Genomic DNA, 26,255 nt, shown 5'->3' on the forward strand with positions numbered 1-26,255 from the left:
ATTGAGGAATCCATCTGACACCAGGTCAATATTAAACTTGTAGCCAGATGCTTAGTACCCTATTTTTATGTTGCCCTAGTATGCATGCTTAGTTTCCTGTTGCGGTATTCCTTTGTTTATAGGATGTCTTCTCAGTAGCGTGCAGTGTCCTTCTGACATCATTCCTCGATCCGCAGAGATTAATACCAAGTCTGAAATGTTTCTGTTCTTCGTGTGGTTAGTCCTACCAGGATGGAGAGATTTGCTCCCTAAAAGCTAGAGAGGGAATGCTGCAATGGTTTCAATGTAGTGAAATCCTGTTTTAATCACTTAAATCTTCATCAGATTGACCTGCAGAAGATGCCATTGGGAAAATTGAGCAAGCGACAGATCCAGAGCGCGTACTCCATCCTTAACGAGGTTCAGCAGGTGAGCATGAAAGAGGTGTTAGAGCAAGAGGGGAATTCAGAAGTTGTTCTGGGCTTGGAGTGGGGTGAATGCTGAGCTGTGTGTATAAACAACTGTGTGCTGTCTCGCTGGAGCAGAGGATGTGGCTTCCACAGGTAAGTAGTTAGTTCTTTTCACTGTTGTACCAGTTTGGGCAGTACTTGTATCTTTCACACTTTTGTACCACAAACTTCAAGCTGAACCAGACATAAATGGCAGTTGAGCAAATGAAGCCAGTGTGTTGATGTAGTAGCAAGCTGGTGTTTCCACCCCAGAGAAGTCTGTTTGAGGATGACAATAAAGATTAAGTTGACACAGGATAGGGTCTGGCTTGATGACTTTACTGTATTTATACATCATGATCTGGACCATTCCAAGAATCACTACATAGTATTACCTGAACAGCTTGCAAAAGTGTACCAGCATACCCCATTTTTTTTGTCATGGGCTCCCTGGCAAAGCTTAGATACGGGAAGTTTTACTTCAGTTGTTAGAGTAGACCAGAACCTTGCCAAGGACATGCACCCCTTCCATATCCAGAAGCCTTTATTTTGTCTTCCAGAAACATAATCCCCATTAGATTTTTCTCATACCAGAAATTCTGTGTATTTCTGTGCAAGTACTGTGACTTACTACATGCAAAACAATTAAATAGAATTGCCCTTTTTAGTTCTGTGAGAGTTTCAGCATTAACACTATTTGTATTGCTGCTTCTGTGTATTAGTCCTTAAGTATCTTGTGTGTGTCTATTGCTGTGGAGACTTAAATCTTACTCAGTAATTTTCTTTGGTGCTTGTTGTCTTGTCTAGGCAGTTTCTGACAACGGTTCAGAATCCCAGATCTTGGACCTCTCCAACCGCTTCTATACTCTGATTCCTCATGACTTTGGGATGAAGAAACCACCTCTCCTAAATAACTTGGAATACATTCAGGTATTGACTGGAAACAGTATGTTGTTTGCAGGCAACAGGTCTGATATCAGATGTCTAACACACAAAATTTGTGAGGTTTTAAAACTTAGTTTAACCTCACGCTTTCATGAGGTTAAGCTTGTTTTTCTTCAGAGTATCTTTTTGTTTGTTTATGTGCATATGTGTGTATACATATACAAATAATTACATATATAAGGTATTAGAAGATATATAATGGTCTGCTTACATATATGTATATATGTGTGTGTATATTTTAGTATATTTAAGTATATATATATTTAAAAAAAAAAAAAAGGCTATGTTGTTGTATTGTTAGATGGCAGTGTGTGGCCATTGATTCACATACAGTTTTATAATTTGAGGTGTTCCAGAGTTATTCTGAACATGTCAAAGGCACAAGTAAAATAACCTCTTTGAATTCTTCAGGCTAAAGTGCAGATGTTGGACAACTTGCTTGATATTGAGGTTGCTTACAGCCTTCTCAGAGGTGGAAATGAAGACGGAGATAAAGACCCAATTGACATCAACTATGAAAAACTTCGAACTGATATTAAGGTAAAGGAAATAAAAGGAAATGAGTGACTGACTACAAGCTGATGTCCTAGTTTGGAGTATAACAAATCACCTAAACTGTAAGTGGACAGATGTATTGGCATGAGTTCAGTGAAGGGCCACTGAGATGGTTAAGGGACTGGAGCATGTGTTGTACGAGGAGGTGCTGAAAGAGCTGGGGCTTTTTAACCTGGAGAAAAGAAGGCTCAGCGGATATCTTGTCAATGTCTATGAATACCCGATGGGGGAAGGGAGTAAAGAAGACAGTCAGACTCTTTTCAGTGGTATTCAGTGACAAGAGGCAATGGGCACAAATTGAAATACAGGAAATTGTATTTAAACAAAAGAAAAAGCTTTTGTTGTTGATGGTGTTTGGTTTGGGGGTTTTTGTTTGTTTGTTTACCGTGAGGGTGGTCAAACACTGGAAAAGGTTGCCCAGAGAGGCTGTGGAGGCTCCATTCTTGGAGGTGTTGAAAGCCTGACTGGACTCAGCCCTTGGCAACCTCCTCCAGCTGACCCTGCTTTGAGCAGGGGAGTTGGAAATATCTCAGTTTCCAGAGGTGTGTTCCTGTCTCAGACATGCTGTGACTGAGTGCTGTCTGTATACCTGTGCATCTTTTCTAGCTGGGAATAAATTTCCACCTAAATGATAAAGGAGGCTTAAACTGGGGAGTTGCAAGCATATGGTGGATGTCGTCATGTTATAAGAAGCCTGCTAGTTTGTATGCTAAAGAAACTTCTCTTGTTTGCCTCTTTGCAGGTTGTTGACAAAGATTCAGAAGAAGCCAAGATTATTAAACAATATGTGAAAAATACTCATGCTGCTACTCACAACGCATATGATCTCAAAGTTGTGGATGTAAGCTGAGCAATACTGGGGTTTAAGTTTGTGAAGATGGACTCTTCTAAGTCGACTTACTTGTTTGCAGTTTCCTTTTATTTTTGAGTAGCTTATCTAGTTTCCTTTGTTGAAGGGATGGTTTGATAGACCAATTACTATTTAATAGAATAGCCAAAGTCTAGGCAGAGATGAGTCTAAGCTTACTGAGCTGTCTTTGGGGATGTGTTTTAATTTAATTGGCCTCAAAAAGGAGGTGGAGGAGTAATCATCTTCTAAAATTGAGCCTTAGTTCATCGAATGGTTTTTCAGAAAACTATGGTCTCATGAAAATGCAGAAGGGAAGGTGGAGAAGTAATCAATAACAAGTACTGTGTGATCAATGCTACCTCTTTTTTGCTAGCATGACATAGCAAACTGCAAATACTAAAAACCGTCCAGATCAATTTTCCTAGCAGATTAGTGTATACTCCAGACTGGGTGATTTTTTTTTTTTTTTCCATCTGATTAGTTGCATGAAGGTAACGGTTTATTTGTTTGGTTGTTCTTTTTCTCCTATCCCTTTTTGAATTGCAGATCTTCAGGATTGAGCGTGAAGGAGAGAGTCAGCGTTACAAGCCATTTAAGCAGCTTCATAATCGCCAGCTGCTGTGGCACGGTTCCCGCACCACCAACTTTGCTGGTATCCTCTCACAGGGTCTCCGGATAGCTCCCCCTGAAGCTCCTGTGGTACGTTAAACAGCTTCTCTGGCTGCCTCCATCCCTGTGCCCAGAGACGGCCACAGTCAGAGACAACCTAAATAGGAGAATTCCTGTGTGAGGAGGGCTCGGTGTTATCTCTCGGCATGCAGGCAACATTGTGTGTCTAGAGTTGGTTGCTGACTGGTGTCCACAAGAGCTTGGGTTGCAGCTTTGCTCTCCTGGGAGCCCAGCCAGGTGGATTCAATGCTGCCTTTGTGTTATTGTCCCAATCTTTTTTTTTTCTTTTTTCTCTCTCTTTTGCTGCTTGCAGACTGGCTACATGTTTGGGAAGGGCATCTATTTTGCAGACATGGTATCCAAGAGTGCCAACTACTGTCACACATCTCAAGCTGATCCCATAGGCTTAATACTACTGGGAGAAGTTGCCCTTGGAAATATGTAAGTAACTTATGAAGAGTATTTGCCGAACGTGCTTAATATATCGCGGCAGAAGGTGATGCTAAAATTGCAAGCCTTTTCTTCAGTGTGAAGAAAGAGCACATGATATTTCTTTAGAAACAAGATTTCTTTTTTCTTAAAATGAGAGCTATTTGATGGGGGGAAAAAATATCAGTGTTGCAGGTCTAGAATCTTGTACTAAATGCCAATATAATTAAAATTAGTAACTGAGGCAAAGAAGGAAGGCTGTTGAGTTCCAGAAGACTAGAATCTAAATTAACTTTATATTAACTCACCATAAACTGAAGCCTGAAAAACATGTGATTTCTCACCAAGATAGTTTAAGATGAATGTAAAATACTGTTGTGTGTTCTTTGTGCTGTCCAGGTATGAGCTAAAGAATGCTTCTCACATAACAAAATTGCCCAAGGGAAAACACAGTGTGAAAGGTAAGCATTAGTAGTTGTCATTGGTAATCTGTTATTGATGGCACACTCGTGTTGTAGCTCTGTGCTTAGCGAAGAGAACTACAGTCATTTCATAGCTGTACTTCCTTTAAGAGTTTGCATAATGTTGCCCTGTAGTTGCATCTGTATATGTGTATATGGTGTTTTGAGATGGGAGTTAGTACACTTGGAATGTTAAGACTGAAGTCAATGTGTTGTCTGAAGTTCAGGAGGAAACTTTCATTTGATATTACACAAGAGAAAATGTAAGGTGCGTTCTCCAACTTCTTACTCACTTTCATCATAACGATAGTATGTATTTTAGAAGAAAGATGAGAGGTTTGATAGATCAGAAGAATAATTGTTTAGCTTTCAAAGTGCCTTAGAAGCTTGGAGAGAACGGAAAAGCTAAGAATAAAAGTTCAGATGGAACAGCTGTTCTCATTACACTTCTATCTGCAAAAAGTATCAGTATATTGCACTGAAAAAGAAGATGAGAGAAAAGACTTGCTCTCTAATTCAAGCAAAAGAAATGGTAATCATGACTATCTTCTGTACTGAGGTGGGAGCGCGGAGAACAGTAATGTTCAGTAATGAGTGGCTTTTCTTAAACTATGCATTTTGAGAAGCTCAAATCAGTTGCCTAAAATAGAATAAAATGTGATTTAGCATCTTTTTCAATACATACTACTCACACTATTATGGATGTCAAATCAGATTTGTATTGAAGAGTTTAAAGAGAATAAGAATTGGTTAGTTATACTTCTCTGAAAATGCTGCAATGTGCGTGTTTTCATTAACGGACCTAGGATATGAGAGCTGTAAGTTGGGTCTGGTTTAGCTTTGATTATACAGATTAGACAATTAACAGCCAAAAGTGTAAAATTCTCACTTTTAATGTAGCAGAGTACGACTACCACAAGTATGGTGATGCTGAATTGAATAAACAGACTATATTCTTTGTGTTCTTTTTAAGGTACTTTTGCACTTGGTCAGCATTTGAAAATATATGTGAAGTAATATTTGGCTGGCTGAGTCAAGTCATTTTCTTTATGTGCAAAGTCTGTGTTTACCTTCTAGATTTGTAACTAATGTTTTTTCCCTTTCTAGGCTTGGGCAAAACTGCACCTGATCCCACAGCCACTACCACCCTTGGTGGTGTAGAGGTTCCCTTAGGGAATGGGATCTCAACAGGAATTAATGATACCTGTCTGCTGTATAATGAGTATCCTTTGCTATTATGTTGGCTGCACGCTGTGTTTGAGTGTTGCTGAGTTTAGCAGGACCTTGCTAATGTCGGTCAGGAGTTTCGGCACACTGTGTTTTGTTTCTTTTAGATCTGCTTTGGAGTACTCACAGACAATTTAGAGTCTCTTCTCCAAGGGAGATGATTTTACAGTTGTCACACTTAAATTGTCTTTCTGCAAAAAAAGGAAACAATACACGTAGCAAATAGCTGTTGCCCCAACAGAACTCAATACCTGAAGGCATAGGAGTGGCCAGGCAACACTGCCCAGTAGTGCCTTGCCCAGAGACGTGCCAGGACAAGGGGAGGGGAATGCAGCCTGTGGTTTCACATCACTCCAGTCTGGTTTCTTCCTTGTGGTGCTGTGGCTGGCCAGCTTGACCAGGAGGAGGTAGGGGAGCCAGCTCTGTGGCTTGATGGAGTCTCTCATCACACGGCTTCTCTTGCGTTCCCCGGACCCTTTGCAAGTATTCAGGTAAACCTCCGGTGCCCATCAGAGATGTAGCCATTAAGTCTCTTTCTAGGCAGAAGTGCCCCCAGATGAATGTGTGCTCAACATTCACAAGAGTTCATAAGAATAAGTGATGTCTAAGGTCCTAGATCAATCTCTTCACTGCCAGTGAAGCAAATAACCCATTAATACAACCTCTGGGTTGCGTAGAAACTGTCTTCTCTCTTGGTAAGCTGTTTTCCTCTTACAAGCAGTCTTGGCAACAGAACTCATGGCAATACTGTTTTTATCTTGAGTTTTCTTAAGTATAGCATCTGTCTTGGTCAGATGATAAAATATAATACAGTTAATAATAGCTAATTGAGGTAACATGATGCGCATTCATTTTGTTTTACACTGTGTTTAATGGGGATGCTTTTCATCTAAAATTGGGATTAGAGGTAAGTTTGAGGCCTAAAGCATTGAGAAACAAATAGGTGAGCTGGGACTGTCTTCTGAAAAAATAAAATGGTGCAGTGTGGTCATAGAATGTGCAAGCAGTGCCAACCATTGTAGAGCTCTTTTCTGTGATCCTAGTTTGGGTTTTTTAGTGGGAAATTAAGAGGACATTAATGACTGTGCTGGAAGGTAGCAATAGAGCTACAATAATAATTGTAGGTGCCAGGTCTGTAACTGCAGATCTCATCTAGGCTACGTCACTCCACTGTTTAGGTAGCAAGAGAGATGATGTGTGTTATGGCTCTGGCTGACAAAAAATAGTCTTCAAGAGCTACAGGCCCGTATCTAAGTCAGTTCACCTGCCTGTCACTCAGGGTTCCTGCTGCACCATCATTAATTCTCCATATGACTGTTAGTTGCTTGTTTCTAACTATTGTACAAAACATTTTCAGATTCAAAGAAAAGTCAAATTTAAAGATTTGTGGTTTGAGCTCTTAGAACTGCTTAATCACACAGGCATCTGTATGGTAACTTAAGTTCAAAGGTGAAGTTTGACTGTGTTTTGAGGTTTGTCTGTGTTATTAATATCAACAACTGTAATTATTCCTTAACATTCTTCCCAGATATATTGTGTATGATGTTGCTCAGGTAAATCTGAAGTACCTGCTGAAACTGAAATTCAACTATAAGACATCACTCTGGTGAACAGTATTTAGAAGCCCTGTTAGAGTTATACTGTAGTTACACTATAGCGTTGACTTCTGACATGCTTACGCATTGACTTCTCTTACCAAGATATCAAGAGCTAAACTGCAGAAGAGGTTACTAAATCCTATTTAGTACAACACTTAGTGAAAGTTTTATATAAATGTGTGGCAACACATGGACCTGAATTCTGATGAGAACGAGTACCTGGTTTTGTTTTATACCACTTCTAATTTTGGGGCTTTCAACTGTTTCTTTTAATTGACCAAACTGACAGGAAAAAAAAAACAAACAAACAAACAAAAAAACCAAGCTTGTGTTTTTAGCCAAACAGAGCTGGGCAATAGCAGGAGAAGGAACTTGAGGATGTTTGCGATACTTGCTCTGTTAAGGTTCCCTCTTGTTTAAGATACCCTTTTTCAGTTTTCATTTGAATAAATGGTAAATGTGCATTTATTTTGAGGTAAAAAATAAAGGCTAATTTCATACTAACAACTTTATGTTTCAAAACTTCCAAATTGTTTTGGTTTTGAGTCATGATTTAAATGTATTTGGTAGAATGTTCTTAAATGTGGTATCTCTCTGAAGATCAAATGCCCAAATGTTGAAATCTGTAGTCACGTTTCAGGAAGTCATGGTGAAATGAAAATTTGGACTTTCCACTGAGACTTCATCTGTCAACAGTTGGTGTGGTAAACATGGAAAATGAACTTGTGGCTGTTTGAATTTAGTATTAGCCCCAATAAACCTCCTTTAAATATCTACCTTCAACGTGATGTAAGTTGGTTGTTGTAGACTCAAGTCCTAACAAAGCCGTAAGTTGAGTTTGGGCTCCAGCTTCACTCGTCATGACCTGGAGTGAGGTCTGTTGCCACTCTGTGGGTAGTCTTGAATTCCCTGTCTTTGAAACATCAGTATAAACTAATAATTTCAATGTTTAGTGATGTTTGTTACATCACTCTTTCAGTAAGTCATTGAGCAATATGGGAGTACTTGGCTATACAGCAACATCAGTTCTTTCTCTTCAAAAATTACCGATTTCCCTGAGCTATTAGGGCAAGTTGGCTGATCCCCAGGGACAGCTCTGCATTGGCAGTGCCTTCAGTATCTCCTCTACTATGGCAGTACCCTTCCCAAGAAGGGACAGTTCAAGCTCATTCTGATGGTTGCAGCTTCAGTCTTTGGTAACCTGCATGGAAACAGCAGGTCCGTTTCCTAAAATGTTGTCATGTCCCAGTGCCTTTTGAAAAAGGAGTTCAAAGCCGAAGTGGTGCAGCTGTTTCCAGGACCCCTGAAGGAGAGAAGGATGAGGAGTGGTAGATGGAAAACAAAGCTGCTGTTGGGGAGAGAAGGAAATGTGGAAGGAATGGGTAAGTCGTATGGCTTGAGGACAGTTCAACAGCAAGAGAATCAATTGAGGTTGGTGCTAATGGATTTTGAGAGGAAGTGAAGAGAGTGGGCCTTGTCTTCTGGTTCTTCAGTAGCTTAACCAGTGGCTAGTCATTGTTTTGCTTCCAACAGAAACTTTTGGTCAGTCACTTAAGTATCATCTTGTCAGTCTCTGAAAGAGAACACGAGAACTGGTTCAGTTTAGTTGAGAGAGATTCCACCCACCCCACCCCCCAAAAAAACCCAAACAACCCATCTTACAGTTCAGTTTGGGACCAGGAATTAAAGGTAGATGCTTTTGATGTTCGCTCTGTCACCTGTACCAGAGGTGGCTCAAAGTTCCCTGTTGCTCCAACCCAAGCAGCACAAGGAGTGCTTTACGATGTGTAATGTAGTGCTCAGATATAATTGCAGCACAAGCAAGTGTATCCCAAGCTGTCTCTAACCTCGCAAATACAGCAGTAAAAGATAGTGGGACAGGACTTTCTGAAGAGGCAGCAGGTGCCCTTTGGGGACTGTAGGAGAGCCCGGGTGTGTCTGTCCTGCAGTGGAATCTGATGTGAATTCAGGCGCTGCTTCTGCTGCCAGCTTGTCCAACCACAAAGCAGACCTGCTTCTCCTGAAAGCAGGCACTGGTGCCACTGTGACCCAGCATGCAGACAGCCTCTCCCTGGGGCCAGGCTGAGAAGAGCAGCACGGTGACGACCACTGAAGGCGTTACTTTTGGAGTATGTGCACGAAGCAGAGCTGGATGAACAGGTAGTCCCATTTCTGTCAAAACTACTTGAAAGGAACAAGTTGTCAAGACATTAAGTCCCGCAACATCCTCTGCTTTTTTCGGAGGAGGGATGTTGAGGAATGACTTCTGATCTAAATGGTAAACTACAAAAAGCAGCAATTTATAAATATTTAACTATTTTATCTTTATTTAGTGTGGCTGGAGGGTCTGTTGTACAATGGCTTGCAAATGTTAAGATAGTCCATGCAGTTTATATGAATTGGGTAAACTGAAGGAAGCCAGCCTAGGCTTACTGATTGGCAGTCAGTGTAAATTGTTTGTGACTTGCCCGAGTTCATGCAGGAAAGAAGTGACTGAGGAAAAAAAACCAGCACAGGTCACCCAACCTGGTACTTTAGCCATAAAACAATCTTTAAATCAGTTGGTACAGCCTTTAATGAGATTAAGGGGAAAAAAAAACCTAAAACATTTTATATGTGAAAAAGGCCTCTAGGCACATCAAACTTTCTCAATACCATAAAGAGTTGTACTCATGTTCTTAAATGAGTCATGCAGTGTTTGTAACTACTGAGGTTTTTGCTTCAGCTTTCTCTCTGGGAGACTGTTCCAGACCTCCCTCTATGAGTTCTGGGGAATGTAATTTTCTGCTACAGTGTTCTCATGGCTAATTTATATCACACTTAGTATTTTGCTTAAATTGCTTTTATATATGTGGTGAGGCCCCTAACTTAGTCCATTATACTCTCACTCCTTCTGTTACGCCCATAAAAAAATAGTTTCCACTGTTGTGGAGTACATGCATCTGACCAAGAGCTTGTGCGTCCTTTTATTTTCAAAAAAAATGCCAGGCTACTTCTCCAGAAATGGTAATTTTGGAGATGCAGTGGCACCTATGAGAAGAAATGCAGATGTACATCCCAGTCAAGATGACTTGCTGGTTTTCATTCGTTCCAGTGCGAAGGTAGCATGTGAGCCTGTGGGCACTGCGGATCGCTTTCACAGAAAGTGAGATACGCAAGTACAGTCTGATAGGTGAGAAGAAGGAATGGCTTCCCAACAACTGAAAGGGGAAACTACTGCTTCCCCCGCCCCCTCGTTACAAATTCTAATTTCATAATGTGATTAATGCAGCAGGACTCAGACTTCACAAGAACATGCTTCAGTGACTGAAGAGCACACTCTTCTGCCAGCTGTCTGTGCTTTTCTTCCTACTACCAGTGCCTGCCTAGGGGAGGTGAGAAAATGACACCCTAGCTGTCTCCTGTCCCCGGGACGTAGCACTACCTGCCCCGTGCTGACAAGACTCTGAATGCATTGATTAGTAGGTGGTGTAACCCATGTCTTAATATCATCTGCAGTAATTAAGGAGAAATGGGACCGCAGAAGTGCTTTCTGCAGCATTTTGGCACACACCATTAAGAGCCGTTGCCTAACGTGACCCTGTGGGAAAGCGAACAGCATGAGTGAAGCCAGTTTAAAGATCTCCCTCCATCTGTGCAAGGCAGGTGAGTCAGCAGTACCTAATGGCAGGTTGTTAGCAATGAGCGCAGATCTTCCTGGTCACCGTGCCTATCAGAATAATTGTGTCATTTCCACGTCACCCAGGTGTAAACTGCAAATTTGCCACAATAGTAAAAGGACATTGTGTGTTTGCATACTGTCAAATGGCACTGCCTATGGCTTTGTCAAGCAGGGTTGTGTTTGTGTGACTTGGAAACAGCGTGCACAGGAGACATGAAAAACCAGAATATAGAGATACTGGAGCATTCGTAAAAGGCCAAGATGTAAAAGGTCTTTTATAGCAGGAGTCCTCATAATACAGTGTTGTTACCCTTTCAGCACAGTGAATGGTAATAGCTTCTGCTAAATATTTTCCAAATGTAGCTGTTGGACTGAAATGAAGGAATAGCCAGCGTCGTGCTGTTGGGAGCTGAATTCTGCCTTCTGACCTGGTGATTTTTAAGATGATCGGCAGGAGGTGTTGGGGGCGGGGGGAAATCTCTCAGCTTTTTCATCTGTTTTCTAGTTTTATCACAACGTACAAAGAAGCCCTGAAAGGCATTGGGTTTTTTGCTTTCTTTTTTTTTTTCCTCTTTCCTTTCCCTTCTAGAAATTCAGGCTCCGAGGACCGTTGCAAAATGTGATTGTGTTGTAGAAAACTTTTCTTCCCTCCCCTGAAAAATCCCTTCCGTCGGTGAAAGCTCTAGCATCAGGGTGGTGCTGGGCAACCGCTGCTTTCAGCACAGCGAGACCTGATGACAGGGTTTACAAAGCACAGCAGTAAAAATCTCGCTGGTGATCGGTGTCTTCTGTCAACTGTGGAAGTCTCGGTGTCGCCACTCTTAGTTGAGCATTAACGTACAACCCTTGGAACAAGGGGCGCCTAGCTGAAATACGGAAAAGGTGTTAGTGTCGTTAACACGTTGTTTACCTGAGCCTGGAAGGTCGGGTCCGTGTCAGGCCTTTTGGGTGGCGGCGGTGTTTTATTGAAGGGGGAAATTGTACGGGGTTTAATGTGTAGTTTTTGCCTTTGAAATAGCACAGGTTTCTATTTTGTTGCTTTCTGTTACGAGCTTACTTAGTGTTACGCCTATGCTGCTTTGCATCTCTCTACCGTAGTTGCTTTGTTTTGTGCTGTGCAGTATGGAAAGCTCTTGCTGAAGCGCCTTAGGCCCTTTGGGGGCTAAGGGGAAGGAAGGCTGTTTTAACAGCCTTTCAAAATGACCTAAAAAAGGGGGTGGAAATGCATGCTAGGCTTTCTTTTCTTTTTACCTTTTTTTTTTTTTTTTTTTTTTTTTTTTAAAACTGCTACAATGTACATAGAAAGCCCTGGGGGAATTTTCTAAAGGCTTTTACTCAGTTTGTTTCTTCTCTTAGAACCTCACTTTTTTCCTCTTAAGCACAAGGGCAGCATTCATTTTTTATTTTTCTAAAATTGTTTAATAACATGACCTATATCCTGCCCCTCTCAACCTGCTAGAGTGCCTAGTCATCTGAGTTCATTAGCAAATTAAGAACACAAATTAAAAACTCTGTTCCGTGTCCCAAGATATACATTTTCTGTGTTTTGCAGAATCCTTCGTTTCACCTAGATGCCTTTAAAGAGATGCAAACAAACAGGCGTAGCATCCACTTTGCATTACACCATGGTGCTGTTGGCAATATGGTTAAATGTGACACTGACTTAGCCTTGACTAAGATACGCTGTTAATTTATTTTGAACTTCAATTTGCATTTTCATATATTTAAAAAAAAAAAGGAGTTTTGGTTGGTATAAGTAGCATATATATAGCAAATATAGCATATTTGGTTGGTATAAGTAGGTGTGACTGTTGTCAAAGCCCAACACACATAGAGAGTCTGGTCCATAAGCATTTAAGGTGCTTGTGGTTTACGTAATATCTCCACGCTTAGATTTCTTGATGCAGAAGGTTTAAAATTCACTGTGGTGCTGAGACCTAAGGGGACGACACAAGGAAACAGTCTCTGCTGCTTGCAGAAAGCTTTCAGCTGCGATGGTTGGGGACTGCATTAGAGGGCAGACCAAGACAAGGAGTTTGTTAGGCAACAACCATCCACTGTCAGTGGGCGAGAACAAGTGAGACCTTGACCTTCAGGCCTTGGACTCAGTGAGCATTTCCGTCGACTCTTCAGGAAGAGTGCCATAGACCATGACTACAGGGGCCAGGACTGATTATGCTGGGTTTTTTATTCTTATCACTTACTCCTTCTGAAGCCTCACCTTTGCAATCGTGGGACAGCTAACAGTGAAAAGCAGAGACAAGGAAAATAAGTACAGTTTAGCAAAAAATTATTATTTAATGAAGGAAGATGGATATAATATAGGGATTGTTACAAAGACACTAAGCTAGCACGGCTACTTTAGGGTGACCCTTTGGACGAGGTGACAGCCTACCACCCCCGAACCGCCAGTCACCCGTTCCCCCTCATCCTGCCAGGATCCAGGAGGCCCGCGAGGGGAGTGTACGGTTTCTGTCACAGGCGCTGTCCCTCTCTCCCTCGCACCGAAGCGGATCGGGGCAAAGCCGCTTTCCTCTTCACAAACGCCCCGGGAGCGCGGGGCGAGCAAGCCCGCCACCCGCCGCCCTTTCTCCTCAGGGCGGCGGACGCCCGTTACCACCACCCGCCCCCCGCGCGCGCACGCGCCCGCCGCGCGCCTGGCCCGCGAGCGCCGTCCCCGCGCGGCAGCGCCGCCTCGCGCAAGGCCCCGTCTCCTCCCCCAGAATGCACCGCGCCAGGCAGCCTTTGAAAAAGCGGCGCGGCTCGTTCAAGATGGCGGAGCTCGATCAGCTGCCTGACGAGAGTGAGTAGCGACCCGTGCCCCCGCCGCCGCCGCCCTCCCGGCACCGCCGCCCCCTCGCCCCCGCCTCCCTCCCCGGCGGGACACCCGCGCCGCCCCCGCCGCCGGCCCGCCTCCCTCCCTCTCGTCGTGGGCGCTGTGCGGGGCCGGAGCCCGAGCCTCCTCCCTGGCAACCGGGCCGGCCCGGCTCCCCCCCCTCGCCGCCGTCGCCCCGCCGCCGCTGCCCCTCCTGGGCGAGGCCCCGGCCCAGCCGGTGGCGCGGGGAGGGCAGCGGGTGAGGAGCTCCCTCCCGAGGGTGCGACCCCCGTTGCCCTCGGGGGTGCTGGGGCTGGGCCCCCCGCCCCGCCTGGGTGAGGCGGCGGGGCTGACCGGGCGTCACCTGCCGGGCGGGCGGGGTGCGGGGCCGGGGCGCGGGAACCGGGAACGGGGAGCCGGGCGGGGAGGGGAGGGCGTGAGTGTGCGGGGCACACCTGACAGCCTGCCCTGCCTGTGGGGGTGAGGGCAGTGCGGGGGAAGGAGCGTCCTGCCCCGGGGAAGGGGTGAGTAGCCTAGTGCTCCTGTCCCTTCTGTCGTCCTAGGGGGGAAGGAGGGCTTATGTATTCATAGCATGTGCTGTGTACAGTGTGAGTACCTCTAAAGGGCTGGAGGGGGTTAGGGCATGCACATTGCATCTAGGGGGCACTGATAAATGCAGAGGGAAGAGCTCAAAGACCCTGTATTGTGTGTCAGTAGATGAAAGCTAGTTGTATAGGAAGACAGTATGAAAATACATGCTTGCATACATACAGACCTATGCATCTACATAGGGTTTGTGTGGATGTTGTTTTCAATGCACATGAGGATTAGATAAAAACTTAGATGTAGGTGAAAAAGATACATGTGTTGCTGTATATATGGATTCATGCATAAGGTACTTGAGTGTTACAGAAGAGGAAATTATTCTACATAAAATGTGTCTACACGCTATCTTGATATGTCTTCTTACAAACCGTAAATACATGCCAAGCTAAAACTAAGGCATTTAGTAGTTTCAATAAATGTGCACACAACAGGGTAGACTTATATTTTTGGTGACACTGTTTTGTGCATCACCATGCAAGTTCATGAACATACCAACTATTTCTATATCAGAAGATTCTCAGAGAGGGGTGACTCAGAGTTGAAATCTTGCTTCTGACTACTCTGTGTGGGTCTTTGTTACAACTCCAACAACTGTCAGGAGAAAAATTGGTTAATATGCCTATGTGGTCAGTGTCACTGTGTTAACCGAACAGATTTATGAAGGATCATCGTAAATTAAGGATAGAACTGACAGTCTCCGTTTGGTACAGCTCAGTCATGTACGCTATACCGCATTAGAGTCTGATTAATACAAGTCATGGACCAACTCGGACAACCGTAATTAATAATTAGCAGCGTTTTATTGCTTATTGAATCAACTTTCCCTCTTCACTAGAACGGACAGTGTTTAAGTTCATGTTCCTCCTTTTGCCTTACCCATCTTCCAGGGAAGGCACCGTGTGTTTCAAGAAGTTAATGTAAAGTATGAAAAATAAATTTTTCATCTTTACCACCTCTATATTGCCTACAGTGGCATCAGGAAGATTTGACAGGTCTGTTGCTTCACCTGTAACAGATACTAGAGTAGAGTGTGTGATTCAGTTTTGCTTAGGATTGTGCTATACTGCAGACCCTTGCCAGCAGTGTCATTGTTATGGTACCTGCTCGGTAGGTGAAGCAGACACACAGTGCGTGTATTTGTGAAGGTAATAGGCTTCTGCTGTGCTGACCTTGCCCCTAAGGTTTGTATTTACCCAAGTTTGGTGCAAGTAGGGGATGTTTTGGTTTTTCATCAAATAGGGAGCTTCATGTTTTCTGTAGTGTTGGTGCACTGCTAGAAATGTGAAGGTTTCAAAGAGTGTTTGCCTTGTGCTTCTATTCCTATTCTTTCTGATTTTGGTGAACTGGATGTTTTCAAATTACACTGTAACTATCGCCACACATAGTTCTTTCATTTCCAGTCCTATACTTAAAATGAAGATGTAAACTTAGTCCTGACTGATTTAACACTGACTTTGTGCAGCTTTCAGTCTGCAACTTGATTTATAAGGGATAATAACAGTAAGCATTGCAAAATTGTTTTTGGAATCTTCCATAGTGGTGTAAAAATAAGTTCCTAAAAAAGTTAGAATAGTTCATGACTAACAGACTTTCAGATTTATGTATCATCCTTGTGAATTTTCTCCAGCATAGTTTATAGTAAAGTGGTAGACCATAACTGAGTTTTCACATAAAAAGAATTAGAAGTAAGCATAGCATATTCGGTGACTGAAATTTTGCAGTGTGGTAAGAACTATGCAGTTTCACTTTCGAATTGGAAATCTGATTAAGTGGAATTTGTCCCAGAGTATTCTGATAGCACCTACTTGCCCTCTGGCAAGTTCTGTAGTGCAGCTGGGCAGTGAATATTCCTTAACCCAGGAGACAGATGAATGTAATGCACGTAGTTGTCTCTTATAATATGTGCTTATTTTATCTGCTGAAGTTACTATTGTTCCATTCTTCTCTAAAGCTGACATTCTGTCCTTTTGAAACGAATAAGCAAGTTCATGCTGACAACCTAAAAAATGGAGAAGATGGCAGTGCATAAGTTCACATGCATTTCTTGTAGTTGAGGCCTTTTCTTACTAGTGCTGCCAGGGGAGAGGGATATAATAACCTGGGATGGAGCAAAGTGCTGCGAAGGAAGAACAATTCTGTGGCAAATCCTCCAGCTGAAAAATTCCAGAATATTAAAGGTCCCAATTGCAGAAGGACTTCCAGTACTAATAATTGGATTTGTATTTTGGAGACAAAATTTATTTCTGCAGACTGTTGGGTTGGTGCCCGATGAGTGACTAATTTTAGTCAATGCATTTTTCCCCCCTCTTATCTCCTGGTAATTTTGCAGTGGAGGTAAATGGTGGGCACTTTTACTGCTGCAAACCAGATGGCTATTTCTCTCTGTCTCAGAAGAGGAAAACAGTTGATTGTATTGGAGTGTACATAATACTGCCCTGTCTCTTGCTACTAGTAATAGCAATCTTATTTGTGGATTCCTCGATTATAAAGTACACACAGTAAAGCTGAGGTGAGACTTTGATAAAACAGACGACACGGAAATGTGACTAGAAGACTGTCCTACTCCCGGTAGAGGCAGAGCTCTGCAGACAGCAGCACAGGTAAAGCTGCGTCTTCGTGCATTCTTTTGCACAAGCAAGTCTGAATGAGGAGGACGCCTGGAATCAGCTCTGTAAAAGTGAGAGTGAGATGCCATTTTTGATAGAAGTGAAAGCATGCTTGGCTAACTAAATGATCATCAGCACAGGGCCGCCGCCAGGAGTAAACCACTGAGCTACTGCGGAGTGCAGTGTTTCTGTGTTGTATTTAGGCAAACACCAACAAGTGGCAGATGAATCAGAGAAAGAAGCCAGACTGTAGCAGTGATGGGTGTCAAAGTGTTAACCTTTTACAGTACAAATACTGAAAACAGTAGTATATTGCCAAATATCATATATTGGTAGACATTGCTGGTACTGTTTCTAGGGGCTTGTGTTTTAGGACAGGCAGAAGAAGGGAAGGGGGCAAGGATCTTTCTGCATGGCCTTTTATCCCATGGGTGGAGGCTGCAGCGTAAGGCTGGCACTTCATGCAGAAATTGTTGTCTTTACCCCCAGCACAACCTTATGCTGAGGTCCACAGGCACGCTGCCCCTGCATAGCCAGTTGCTCTGCTCTGACACTTCCCTGGATAGCTGGAGGAGGGGTGTGGCACACCTCTTGCCACTTTTGTTTTCCAGTCCCAAGGGGCCATGAGCCTAGCACCACTGTGCTCTGGACATTTGAGGCAAAAAATCAGCAGAACTATATGAGATTACAGCATTTGGGATATGGCTCAAGATTAGTTTTGTGGCTGCTAAATAGTACCCACAACTAATAATTTTGCGATCGTTTGTGCTGCGTACCTTTAAAATTGTGTGTTACCATGGTATCAGCATATTGTCCATCATGAGAATGCAGTGTTTCAGAAAGAGGGCTTTGGTATTGTGGTTATCATCTGCACAAGTCCTGTAAAAGGGTTCACATGGCTGAAAAACTGACTTCTGTCCAGTAGTTAAATTAGGATTTGGAAATACACAAATGTCAATTTATTAGTGGGTTCATAACATGAAGGAAATACTGATTCATGCTTGAAGTGAAAAGTTATTGTTCATTTATTTATTTATTTACCTCTTCAACAAGCCCAAAGTTTTGGGCAAGCTTAAAAGCTACCCAAAGCCACTTTTTCCTCTGATGTGTGCTTTTTACTTTCTAAGCTTTCCTGAATAAGCTATCCTTTTAGTGGCCAATCGTTTGAGATGCTTCCTCTGCTGAAACAACTTATGCTGTGCTTGTGTAGATGAGTGACCTCTCAGAGGGTTAATGATTCAATCTATAATAAAGGCTCGTGTTTTTCCCTTCTTCTCCATGAGTTTCCTCTGTCACACCATTTTTATGCTGGCGATGTAGTTTAATTACATAGGTTTTTGAGGTAGTCATGCAACCAATGTTAAAATAACTGCTCACCTGTGCAGAATTTAGGCAAAATAGTGTAACGATCTGGAGAGGAAACATTTTACATTATGTAATTGCTTATCTGGATCCTAGAATTTTCTATATTGATTTAGATATGCCCCTCTGCCCACCCATTAGTAAAATCAGTAGCTATGGAACATCCCTGTGGTTACTTGTAACCTTTATTTTCAAAATTGTAATCAGCTGTTATGAATTCATTATAAAAAAATCTGAAAACACTTTCACAAATGTAATGTGCTTGTCTGTGTTCATGTTTAAACTTTAAGATCAGCTGTTGAGAAGCTGTGTTTAAACTGCTTTGCTTCATGTTAGTACTGAAAATGTACATCAGGGCATCCACAACTGCCCGTATTGAATTGCAGTCATACACCACCTCTTTTGTTCAGTTACGGTATTTTCAAATGAGGGGAGGCAAGAGATGCTTGTTTTTAAACTTAAACCCGACTTTAATTTTTGAAAAGAAGAAAAGCTTTTGTGTTTTTTTCCCATGCCTCAAAGCCTGTCTCCACATCAGAAATACTTTTTGGAGGGCAAACTATCAGAGTTCCTTTTTAAGTTTGTTCGTACTGCTTGCAGAGCAGTTAGAGGAGGTTTTCTAGGTTCTTTTCGTGGTAATCCTCTGTATGTGCTCCCTTGGGCTGGGAGAAGGAGGTTGGGGCTAGAGGAACGATTCCTGGCTGCCGTGCCGGCACAGGCAGAGCGGCGGTTCAGAACTAGGGGAGCTGTCCATCCGCTGGACCCCACACTGGCAGCCACTGAAGCCGGTCGGGTTTCTAGCCAGCCGAGCATGAAAACATCAGGGTTCTTATCGTGCTAGACTTGGCAGACTTGAGCTTATTTTAATGTTGATTTTTTTTCTTTTTAATTCGGTTTTACATGGACTTCCTGAAAATCATTTCCTGCAAGTGTTATAAAACACATAAATACACTTATTCCTGACTCTTAGTTACTAATGAGCTTCCTGTTATCATACTATTAAATGCCTCATAATCTAGCACACAGTTATTTTTACTGCACATCTGTGGTGCACATATTTTACAAATTTTTTTTTTTAGGGCCAGAAAAGGCCATTATAATCGTCTTACATTCTTCATTAAGTGTGCTAGGATACTTGTGTTTGGAATTTCTGTGCATCGATTCCACGCTTCCTTTTTAGCTATAGTTTTCTCTTTAAAAATGGATGTAAACTTGGTTTAAAGGTTTCGAATGATAGGGAGCTTGACATGCCCTTTCTCAGTATAGTTACATAAAATCTGTTAAACTTTGCATTCATTGCTAACCTAAACTTATCCAATGTCATTTTCCGACAAATAGATCTAGTTATGCCTTTCCTTGTAAAAAAAAAAAAAAAAAAGGCTGCAGAGCTATTTACTGTCTGAATTATCTTCCTTTGTAGATACTTGTGATCAGTGCAGATCTTGACCTTCTTTGGGAAGAACAAGATTGGAGTGTCTTGACTTTCTCGCAATAAGGCATGTTTTTAGATCTTCAAATCTTTCTCCTAGCTGTGTTCTGAATCCTTTCCTAATTTTTCAAACTTAGTCGTGTGAACGCTGTGTTCAAGTGATTAATTTACTAACAACATACACAAAGCAATACTCAATAGCATACTAAGACAAGGCTAAGCCAATTGTACAGTTTGCACTGGAATAGTTTGCCAGTGTAGGCTACTGAAAGCAGGCCTTCTAATTCCTGAGCCACTGCTGTGCTGAGCTGGCTGTACTTCCTCCCTAGGTTGAGGTTTTTTTTACTCTCAGTATTAAGAAAGTCACCTCCATGATCCTATGAACCTGGAGGAGCTGGAAGTAGATTTTGGTTGTAATACCCTAAATGATGCATAGGCCTTATTTCTTCCTTTCCACTCATTTGTTTTTTAAGTGTTTGATGTTTGTAGAAATTAAATCTGTGTCATTGTCATAATAGGTATTTACATTCAAGCATGTGTGTATATTCTACTTTAATCTCTATGTTTATAATTAAAATGCTAGTTAAAAAGAATGCCTATGATTATATATTTGTTATTCAGAACAGGAGTGTACAAAATCACTGGCATTTAATGTAAGGGTGGGATATTATAAATCTAATAATTATTTTAACTAAAACTTTGGATAGTTTTAATAAACTTAATCTATCCTGAATCACTTCGCAATTTTTATAGTTTCTGAAATGCTTTTATCTGTATTACATGTTGGTTGTTTTTTATTGTAACACATTATTGCTTAGAAGATCATCCTAGTTTCTGGTTTTGTGGCCCTGGTAGTATGTACAGTACTGCCAAACTAAATGGAAAAAGTAGGAAGATGTACTGTATTCCTTGAAGTTTGGTGGTGTTGCAAGTAGCCCCTAAAATCATTATAGAAGAACTTGACAGGAAAACCCATGTATCATATTGTTGCCTTTAAGGTAAAATGAAGCTTATGGACATCTCTATTGCCGTTTTGATATCCTACATGTATTCTAATGCTTTAAGCTACAGAAGTGTTGGTGTTAATAATTTTCTGCAACTTGTTACATTAAAATAGTTTAGTTTAATTTTGAACTTGCCTAGATCAGGAATTTCTTATTTGGACACTTGTATTCCTAAATAAAGATGCCCTTTTCCGGTTACATTACTTTAGTTGCAGGTTAAGTGAAACCAAATGAGCAGCCTTATTGTAGCATGCATCTGTTGAAGATTAACTATCCCATGTGGAAAAGTCCTTGGCAACTAATGGTGTTTCGGAGTGGTAATCTTATAAAGCTACAAGGTAGCGCAGTAACATTCTGCTGTCCGTCACGTCTCTATCTGTTGTTTCTGATGCCAGTCATCTAATGCCCTGCTCTGCTGACCCATCATCAGCCTCACAGGTGAAGCATTTGAGTTTGGTGTTTAGCAAAGGATCTCAGGCACTTCAGCTATGAGATTGACACCACCTCCCATATAAAGCTTTGCTGCCTCTTGCTGAGTTGTTTCATTTCCATTGTTGACATATTCACCCTTGACTGAATTGATTGAGCTTGATTCATATGAGCAAGATAGTCAGAAAAAGAGGGAAATGATTGTATGTTCAGTCTTACAGATGAAGTGCCTGAGAACTTTCAGAAGATCATAGTGACCCGTTCTGAAAAGCCAGCATCTCCTCCATTTGACGGTCGTGATGACCCTGCTTCTGCCTCTCCATCCCCAATGACATGTACTTTCCCCATGTTCTTAAACTGCGTGTACTTATTAATCCCTGCACACATTTCCCACCATCTCTTATGTTAATTTGGGGGGGACACTAGTTCTTCACTGTTCTTACTATTACTGTTCAGGACTGCATTCTTGGTTGATAGGGTACCCATGTATTTATGCAAGCACAGTGTACAGTATCTGATTATTAGTATGAAATTTAAAAGAAAAAATAAGCTTTAATTCTGTGATACCTTTAACGTACAGCTTAGTTACAAGAGCTGAATTCACTGTGAATCAGGTCATCATAGAAGCATGTTCCTGTACCAGTCACTGTTAGGTCTCCAACCCGACAAAGGTGATATGTCCGAAAAGAAATGTGCAAGAAGGGCAATAGTATAGCCCAGGTTTGTGTTACCTGTTGTAGATTCGAACAGCTTGGGAGATACTGGGGTGGAGGCCCTCTAAACCACCATTGAGTCAAAACTAGTTCTATTTCATATCTTAAACATTTTTTTTTATTTTTTGAAAAGAATAGAAACTTTCTTTCCTTTTTCTTTTTTTTATTGAACTTTTTTTAACACATGGCATAATAAGATGGCAGCAAAGAAAATAATATGATGAAAAAATAAGGAATGTAGGGGGTTTTTTGCCATTGCTGCACCAGTATTCTCTTCAACAGTCCACCCCAAACCAAAATGCTCTGTTCCCCTGGAAAGGGACAATAATTCATTTTTTGGCTCTGTGATATTCCCTGGAATGTATCTGCTTAGAGGCAAGGATCTCTGGCACTGTGAAGTTAGTGGGGTTAGGACCTAGATACAGGACAGCCACAAGAAAAGGAACTTCCAGACCTTTGGAGTCGGAAATGTTCTTGGAACAGCAGTTCCAAAGACAAGCTGAAGGAGGGAGCGGGGAAAGTGAGGGGGAGAAGAGGATGCAATGCAAGAAGGAGTGGTTGCAACACTGGAACATAACTGGGAAGATAAAGTTGATCTGAGAGAAAAGCATGAATCTGTGGAAGCATTGTCATGCAGAAATATCTTTCCACTCTGCTAACGTAGTTGCTTCAAACAGCTCATTCTTACAGAGACATTTGAAAATTCCAGAGCATGAAGGCTGTAGTCAGGCCCAGTTTTGTCCTTCCTGGCCCAGAAGCACTGCAGAGGTCCTACAGATGCAGTGGAAGGGGAGCGGTGAAATTCTGCTGGATACGTTACACAGTTTGAACAGTTCAGGCAAACTAAGGATCCTGTCTGCATTTATAATATCTGAATCTGCTGCCTTTCTGAATAAGGAGGTTCCACCAGGGGGCAACTAACTATCCGTCTCCCTACTTGTGAACCAAGCTTAGAGAGCATAAACTACTGCTTTCATGGAAATTTTTGGCATTGAAGAATTTTGAATAGGTAGAAATAATTTAAAAAAAAAAAAGTTCATTACAGTTTCCTTCTCAGTTGTATAATATATTTGCAACTGCATCAAACAAGCAGCCACATGGAAGTATGTAGTTTGGACATAAAGCTTGTTCAGAATTTGCTGTATTAAACAAAAGTGCTCAGCCTCTCAAGCTGTTTTGTAGATGTGAAACTAAGGGAAAAAACAAAACATGAATATGCTTTCAAGATTTATTGGGTAATAAACATACAATGCTATACTTAGTGCCGTGGAGGACGCACTGGGTTCACTCATTCAGCTGTGAAAGATTTAATATTAAATTCCACTTTCTGCCTAAGAATTAATTAAGAATTAGTAGACTCTGCATAGGTTGTATGGTTTGAAATAACTTATGATTTATGTGGACTTTTTGTTATATTGCAGGTTCTTCAGCAAAAGCACTTGTCAGCTTGAAAGGTACGAAATTAATGTGTTATTTACTTGCACCCAATCTGATTTTCAGGGGTACTTAGTTTCTGGCTTCAAAAAGTTCAAGAAAATAACACTGAAGAAAGTTTTTTGTTGAAATATGATTGGTTTTATTGTGGATAATTGTTAGTTCTATAGACTAATAATCCTTGGTGGTTGAAACTACATATGCTGTGGTGTATTTAGACACTGCTCTTTGGGTGAAATTCCTGAAATGGGTTTTTTCTTCCCAAGTACTGCCTAGGAGTCAGGTTTGATGAGAAGATTGAGGTAATCTTTCCTCTCTTGAGGATGAGATAGGAGAAGGATTCTTAGCAAGACCTGTACATGTGACAAAATTTACATTAGGAAGGAATTTCACAATCTCATTGTGTTTTCTGTCACCAAGTTGTGCGCTAAATCAAAAATCTGTTTCTTATATCTTTCTTTGAAATTGTCTTCATGAACATTCATACAAATTTTGAATACTTACAATCTGCCCAACAATAAAAGTTTCTTCATATATTACAAGGCTTATATTACACAAGGAAGAAGACATGGTCTGTTGAATACGTTGTAACTAATATAGGTTTGTTTCAATAAAATTTGATTTACTTGTTGGTGTGCACCCACTTAATCATTTTTTAGAACCAGAAGAAGGCCAGGTCTTGTAGAGCTTTACCTTCTCCAGGTTTCAGTTACAGCCACAGTACAGCTGTCTAGATGTGTGTCAACGTGGCAGTGGAAGTAACTGGTTCCAGCAAAGGAGGTTTCAAGAAATCTAAATGTTGTCAGGAGTAAAAAATGTTTTGTTCATATTTCTCCTTGTACTGAAAATCTCTTTCAATTTTTTTTTAATTAGTGTTCAGAACAATTTAATAAAAACATTGAAATCTAAAATCCATTTGTAGTTGAATCCAAAGAAGATGTTGCAAGTAACAAAAATATATTACTAGTTGATGATGTTATAGTAGCTTTTGGATAGTAGTTATGTTAAAACATAAATATATGTATATGTGTATTAATGACATGATTTCTTCACAACAGAAGGAAGTTTATCAAGCTCGTGGAATGAAAAGTATAATTCCCTGCAGAAAACACCCATTTGGAAAAGCAAGAATGCTGGTTCTGCAGTGGAAATGGTAAGAAGCAACAGAAAGACAACTTCAGGATTGGTAAAATACCACAAACTGAATCAAATTTAAGGATCAAAAAAATTGGCTGAGATTTATATTTTTCATAATTTCCGAATGTTAAACTATGTCCTTCACAAGCAGTCTACACAGTTTGAATGAGATGAAAACATATTTTATAAATGAAAAATCAAACAAATTAAATTGCTGACCTTGTTCAAGATAGCTCGTAATAATTTTCTCTTTTTTGTAAAGCAAGTGCTGTGTGAAATGTTTGTACTGTATCTACCACCTTGAACTTGGGAATCGCCATTTCTGATCAAACATTTGTTTTATCTCATGAAATAATCTCACTTCTAATTATGGCTGAGAACTGATGCATAAAGACAAGGAAGGGAAAATATCGTAATGCACTTCCATCATTGTGCCTTCTGGGGGGCAGATTTTAATAAAAATAAAGGAATGTCAGTGAAATGTCATGTAGTATTCTGAGAGGTCTCATAGGAGACCTTACATTAAAGAACAGCCTTGGGGTGGGGGAATGAAAGGTAACGAGCCTGCAGCCTCCAAGGGCGCATGTGTCTGGTGTTTGGGTTGACCATTTCCCTCTCTCTTTCTGAAATATTCCATTGTTGTTTCTTTCTCCGTTGTATCATATTCAAGCCTTTCTTGACTATTCTCAACCTCCTCTACCTTACCGAATTATGTGATTTTGGTTTGGTTCTGCCACCAGCTATATTGCACCCAGTGCCTTGTTTGTCTACATCTGTAATACTGTGTGCTCTTTTTACTACACCTTGGAGAGTATATGAAATACTGTCTCAATTGCTAGGCAGATATTTCTCCTGTACTCTTCTGGTGCTGGCTTCTTCTACAGTAATTGCAACCAACTTGCCAACTATAACCTTTATTTTTTTTTATTCAAATCATTATTTTTTGTGAACTGTTTGTTTATTGGAAGGGAAACATTGTGTTTGAAAACTATCGCACTTGCCTGCTCTGCACATAATCAAAATATCTGAGCAGCATCCAGTAGTGCATTAAGCAATGTGACTAATATCTATCCTGTGTAGCTTGTTCTGTGATCTTCTCCCTGTAGAGAGAAACTTACACAGAGAAGGTTTTTATTTTGGTAGGATTCACACAGATATATATACACACATGTTGCTATGTGTTTATGCTAGAGAATATAAGGTCTACAAAATGCAGCTCCAGACAGTGACCAGAACTTTGTGATGGCCCTTAGTTCCTGCAGGAGTTCATGTCACAGTTTTCAGCTGTTCCCCAGGAATACTCATCTTTTCACAGAAACAAGCCTTACCAGTAACTTAGATTGTATGCGCCAACAAACTGAAGTCACTAGCCATAACATTTGTACGAAAACTTCGTCAATCTTTAGGTATGCTGGCTGTAGGTATTAAAAATAAAGAGTCAAACTTTGAATGTAGCTCAGTATCTGTAGAAAGCTGGGAGAAAGATCAGAGTATAGTCTGATGTGTTAGCAGTCGTCCATGTTGCTGAGATATGATGCAGTCTTCTGTACTAGTTTGAGTTCCCTGAACACTGGAAGTTTTGCAAATATGTTGTACTGTTGGTTGAAAAATCTTTCCAAAAATGCCTGACCTGTTTAGCTAATGTGGATGATACCTCTTTACGACGCTTGTTATTTTATTCTCGTGTGAGCCACTGCCAATCCAGACTGATGAACCACTCTTACCTTTTTGGATAGTTCCTTGGAATAGAATTTGGCAGCTTCTGTTGAGGGTTGTAAAAAAGTTCTCTTGATCTGGATCGTAGCCTTAGCATAAGGTTGAAGGAACTCTTAAGTTTTGTCTGGATTGTTTTAGCATTTGTGTTCCTGTGTTGGCACATGCTCTTCATCTGATATAG

General features: G+C 41.2%; 3 protein-coding genes across 8 annotated transcripts in view; 2 read left to right on the top strand and 1 right to left on the bottom strand.

Annotated features, from left to right (window-relative positions):
- PARP1 (poly(ADP-ribose) polymerase 1) overlaps window positions 1-7,939 on the top strand; it is a 39,023-nt gene extending 31,084 nt beyond the window's left edge. For both annotated transcript variants that reach the window (XM_050895048.1, XM_050895049.1), the window contains exons 15-23: window positions 325-408; window positions 1,236-1,358; window positions 1,785-1,913; window positions 2,671-2,769; window positions 3,325-3,477; window positions 3,761-3,888; window positions 4,276-4,337; window positions 5,445-5,559; window positions 7,093-7,939. In XM_050895048.1, coding sequence (XP_050751005.1) covers window positions 325-408; window positions 1,236-1,358; window positions 1,785-1,913; window positions 2,671-2,769; window positions 3,325-3,477; window positions 3,761-3,888; window positions 4,276-4,337; window positions 5,445-5,559; window positions 7,093-7,174 — 975 coding nt within the window. In that variant the 3' untranslated portion in view covers window positions 7,175-7,939. The remainder of the gene's footprint in view (window positions 1-324; window positions 409-1,235; window positions 1,359-1,784; window positions 1,914-2,670; window positions 2,770-3,324; window positions 3,478-3,760; window positions 3,889-4,275; window positions 4,338-5,444; window positions 5,560-7,092) is intronic.
- Window positions 1-26,255, bottom strand: part of EPHX1 (epoxide hydrolase 1) — a 330,376-nt gene that overhangs the window by 65,271 nt on the left and 238,850 nt on the right. The window lies entirely within an intron of this gene.
- Window positions 13,548-26,255, top strand: part of LIN9 (lin-9 DREAM MuvB core complex component) — a 40,087-nt gene continuing 27,379 nt past the window's right edge. For 4 of the 5 annotated variants that reach the window (XM_050895053.1, XM_050895056.1, XM_050895058.1 and 1 more), the window contains exons 1-3: window positions 13,548-13,626; window positions 23,209-23,241; window positions 24,280-24,374. In XM_050895053.1, the coding sequence (XP_050751010.1) occupies window positions 13,548-13,626; window positions 23,209-23,241; window positions 24,280-24,374 (207 nt within the window). The remainder of the gene's footprint in view (window positions 13,627-23,208; window positions 23,242-24,279; window positions 24,375-26,255) is intronic. The other variant, XM_050895054.1, reaches the window with a different exon arrangement.

This window comes from Gymnogyps californianus, chromosome 3 (genome assembly GCF_018139145.2).
Source record: "Gymnogyps californianus isolate 813 chromosome 3, ASM1813914v2, whole genome shotgun sequence".
In the NCBI taxonomy this organism is placed as follows: domain Eukaryota; kingdom Metazoa; phylum Chordata; class Aves; order Accipitriformes; family Cathartidae; genus Gymnogyps; species Gymnogyps californianus.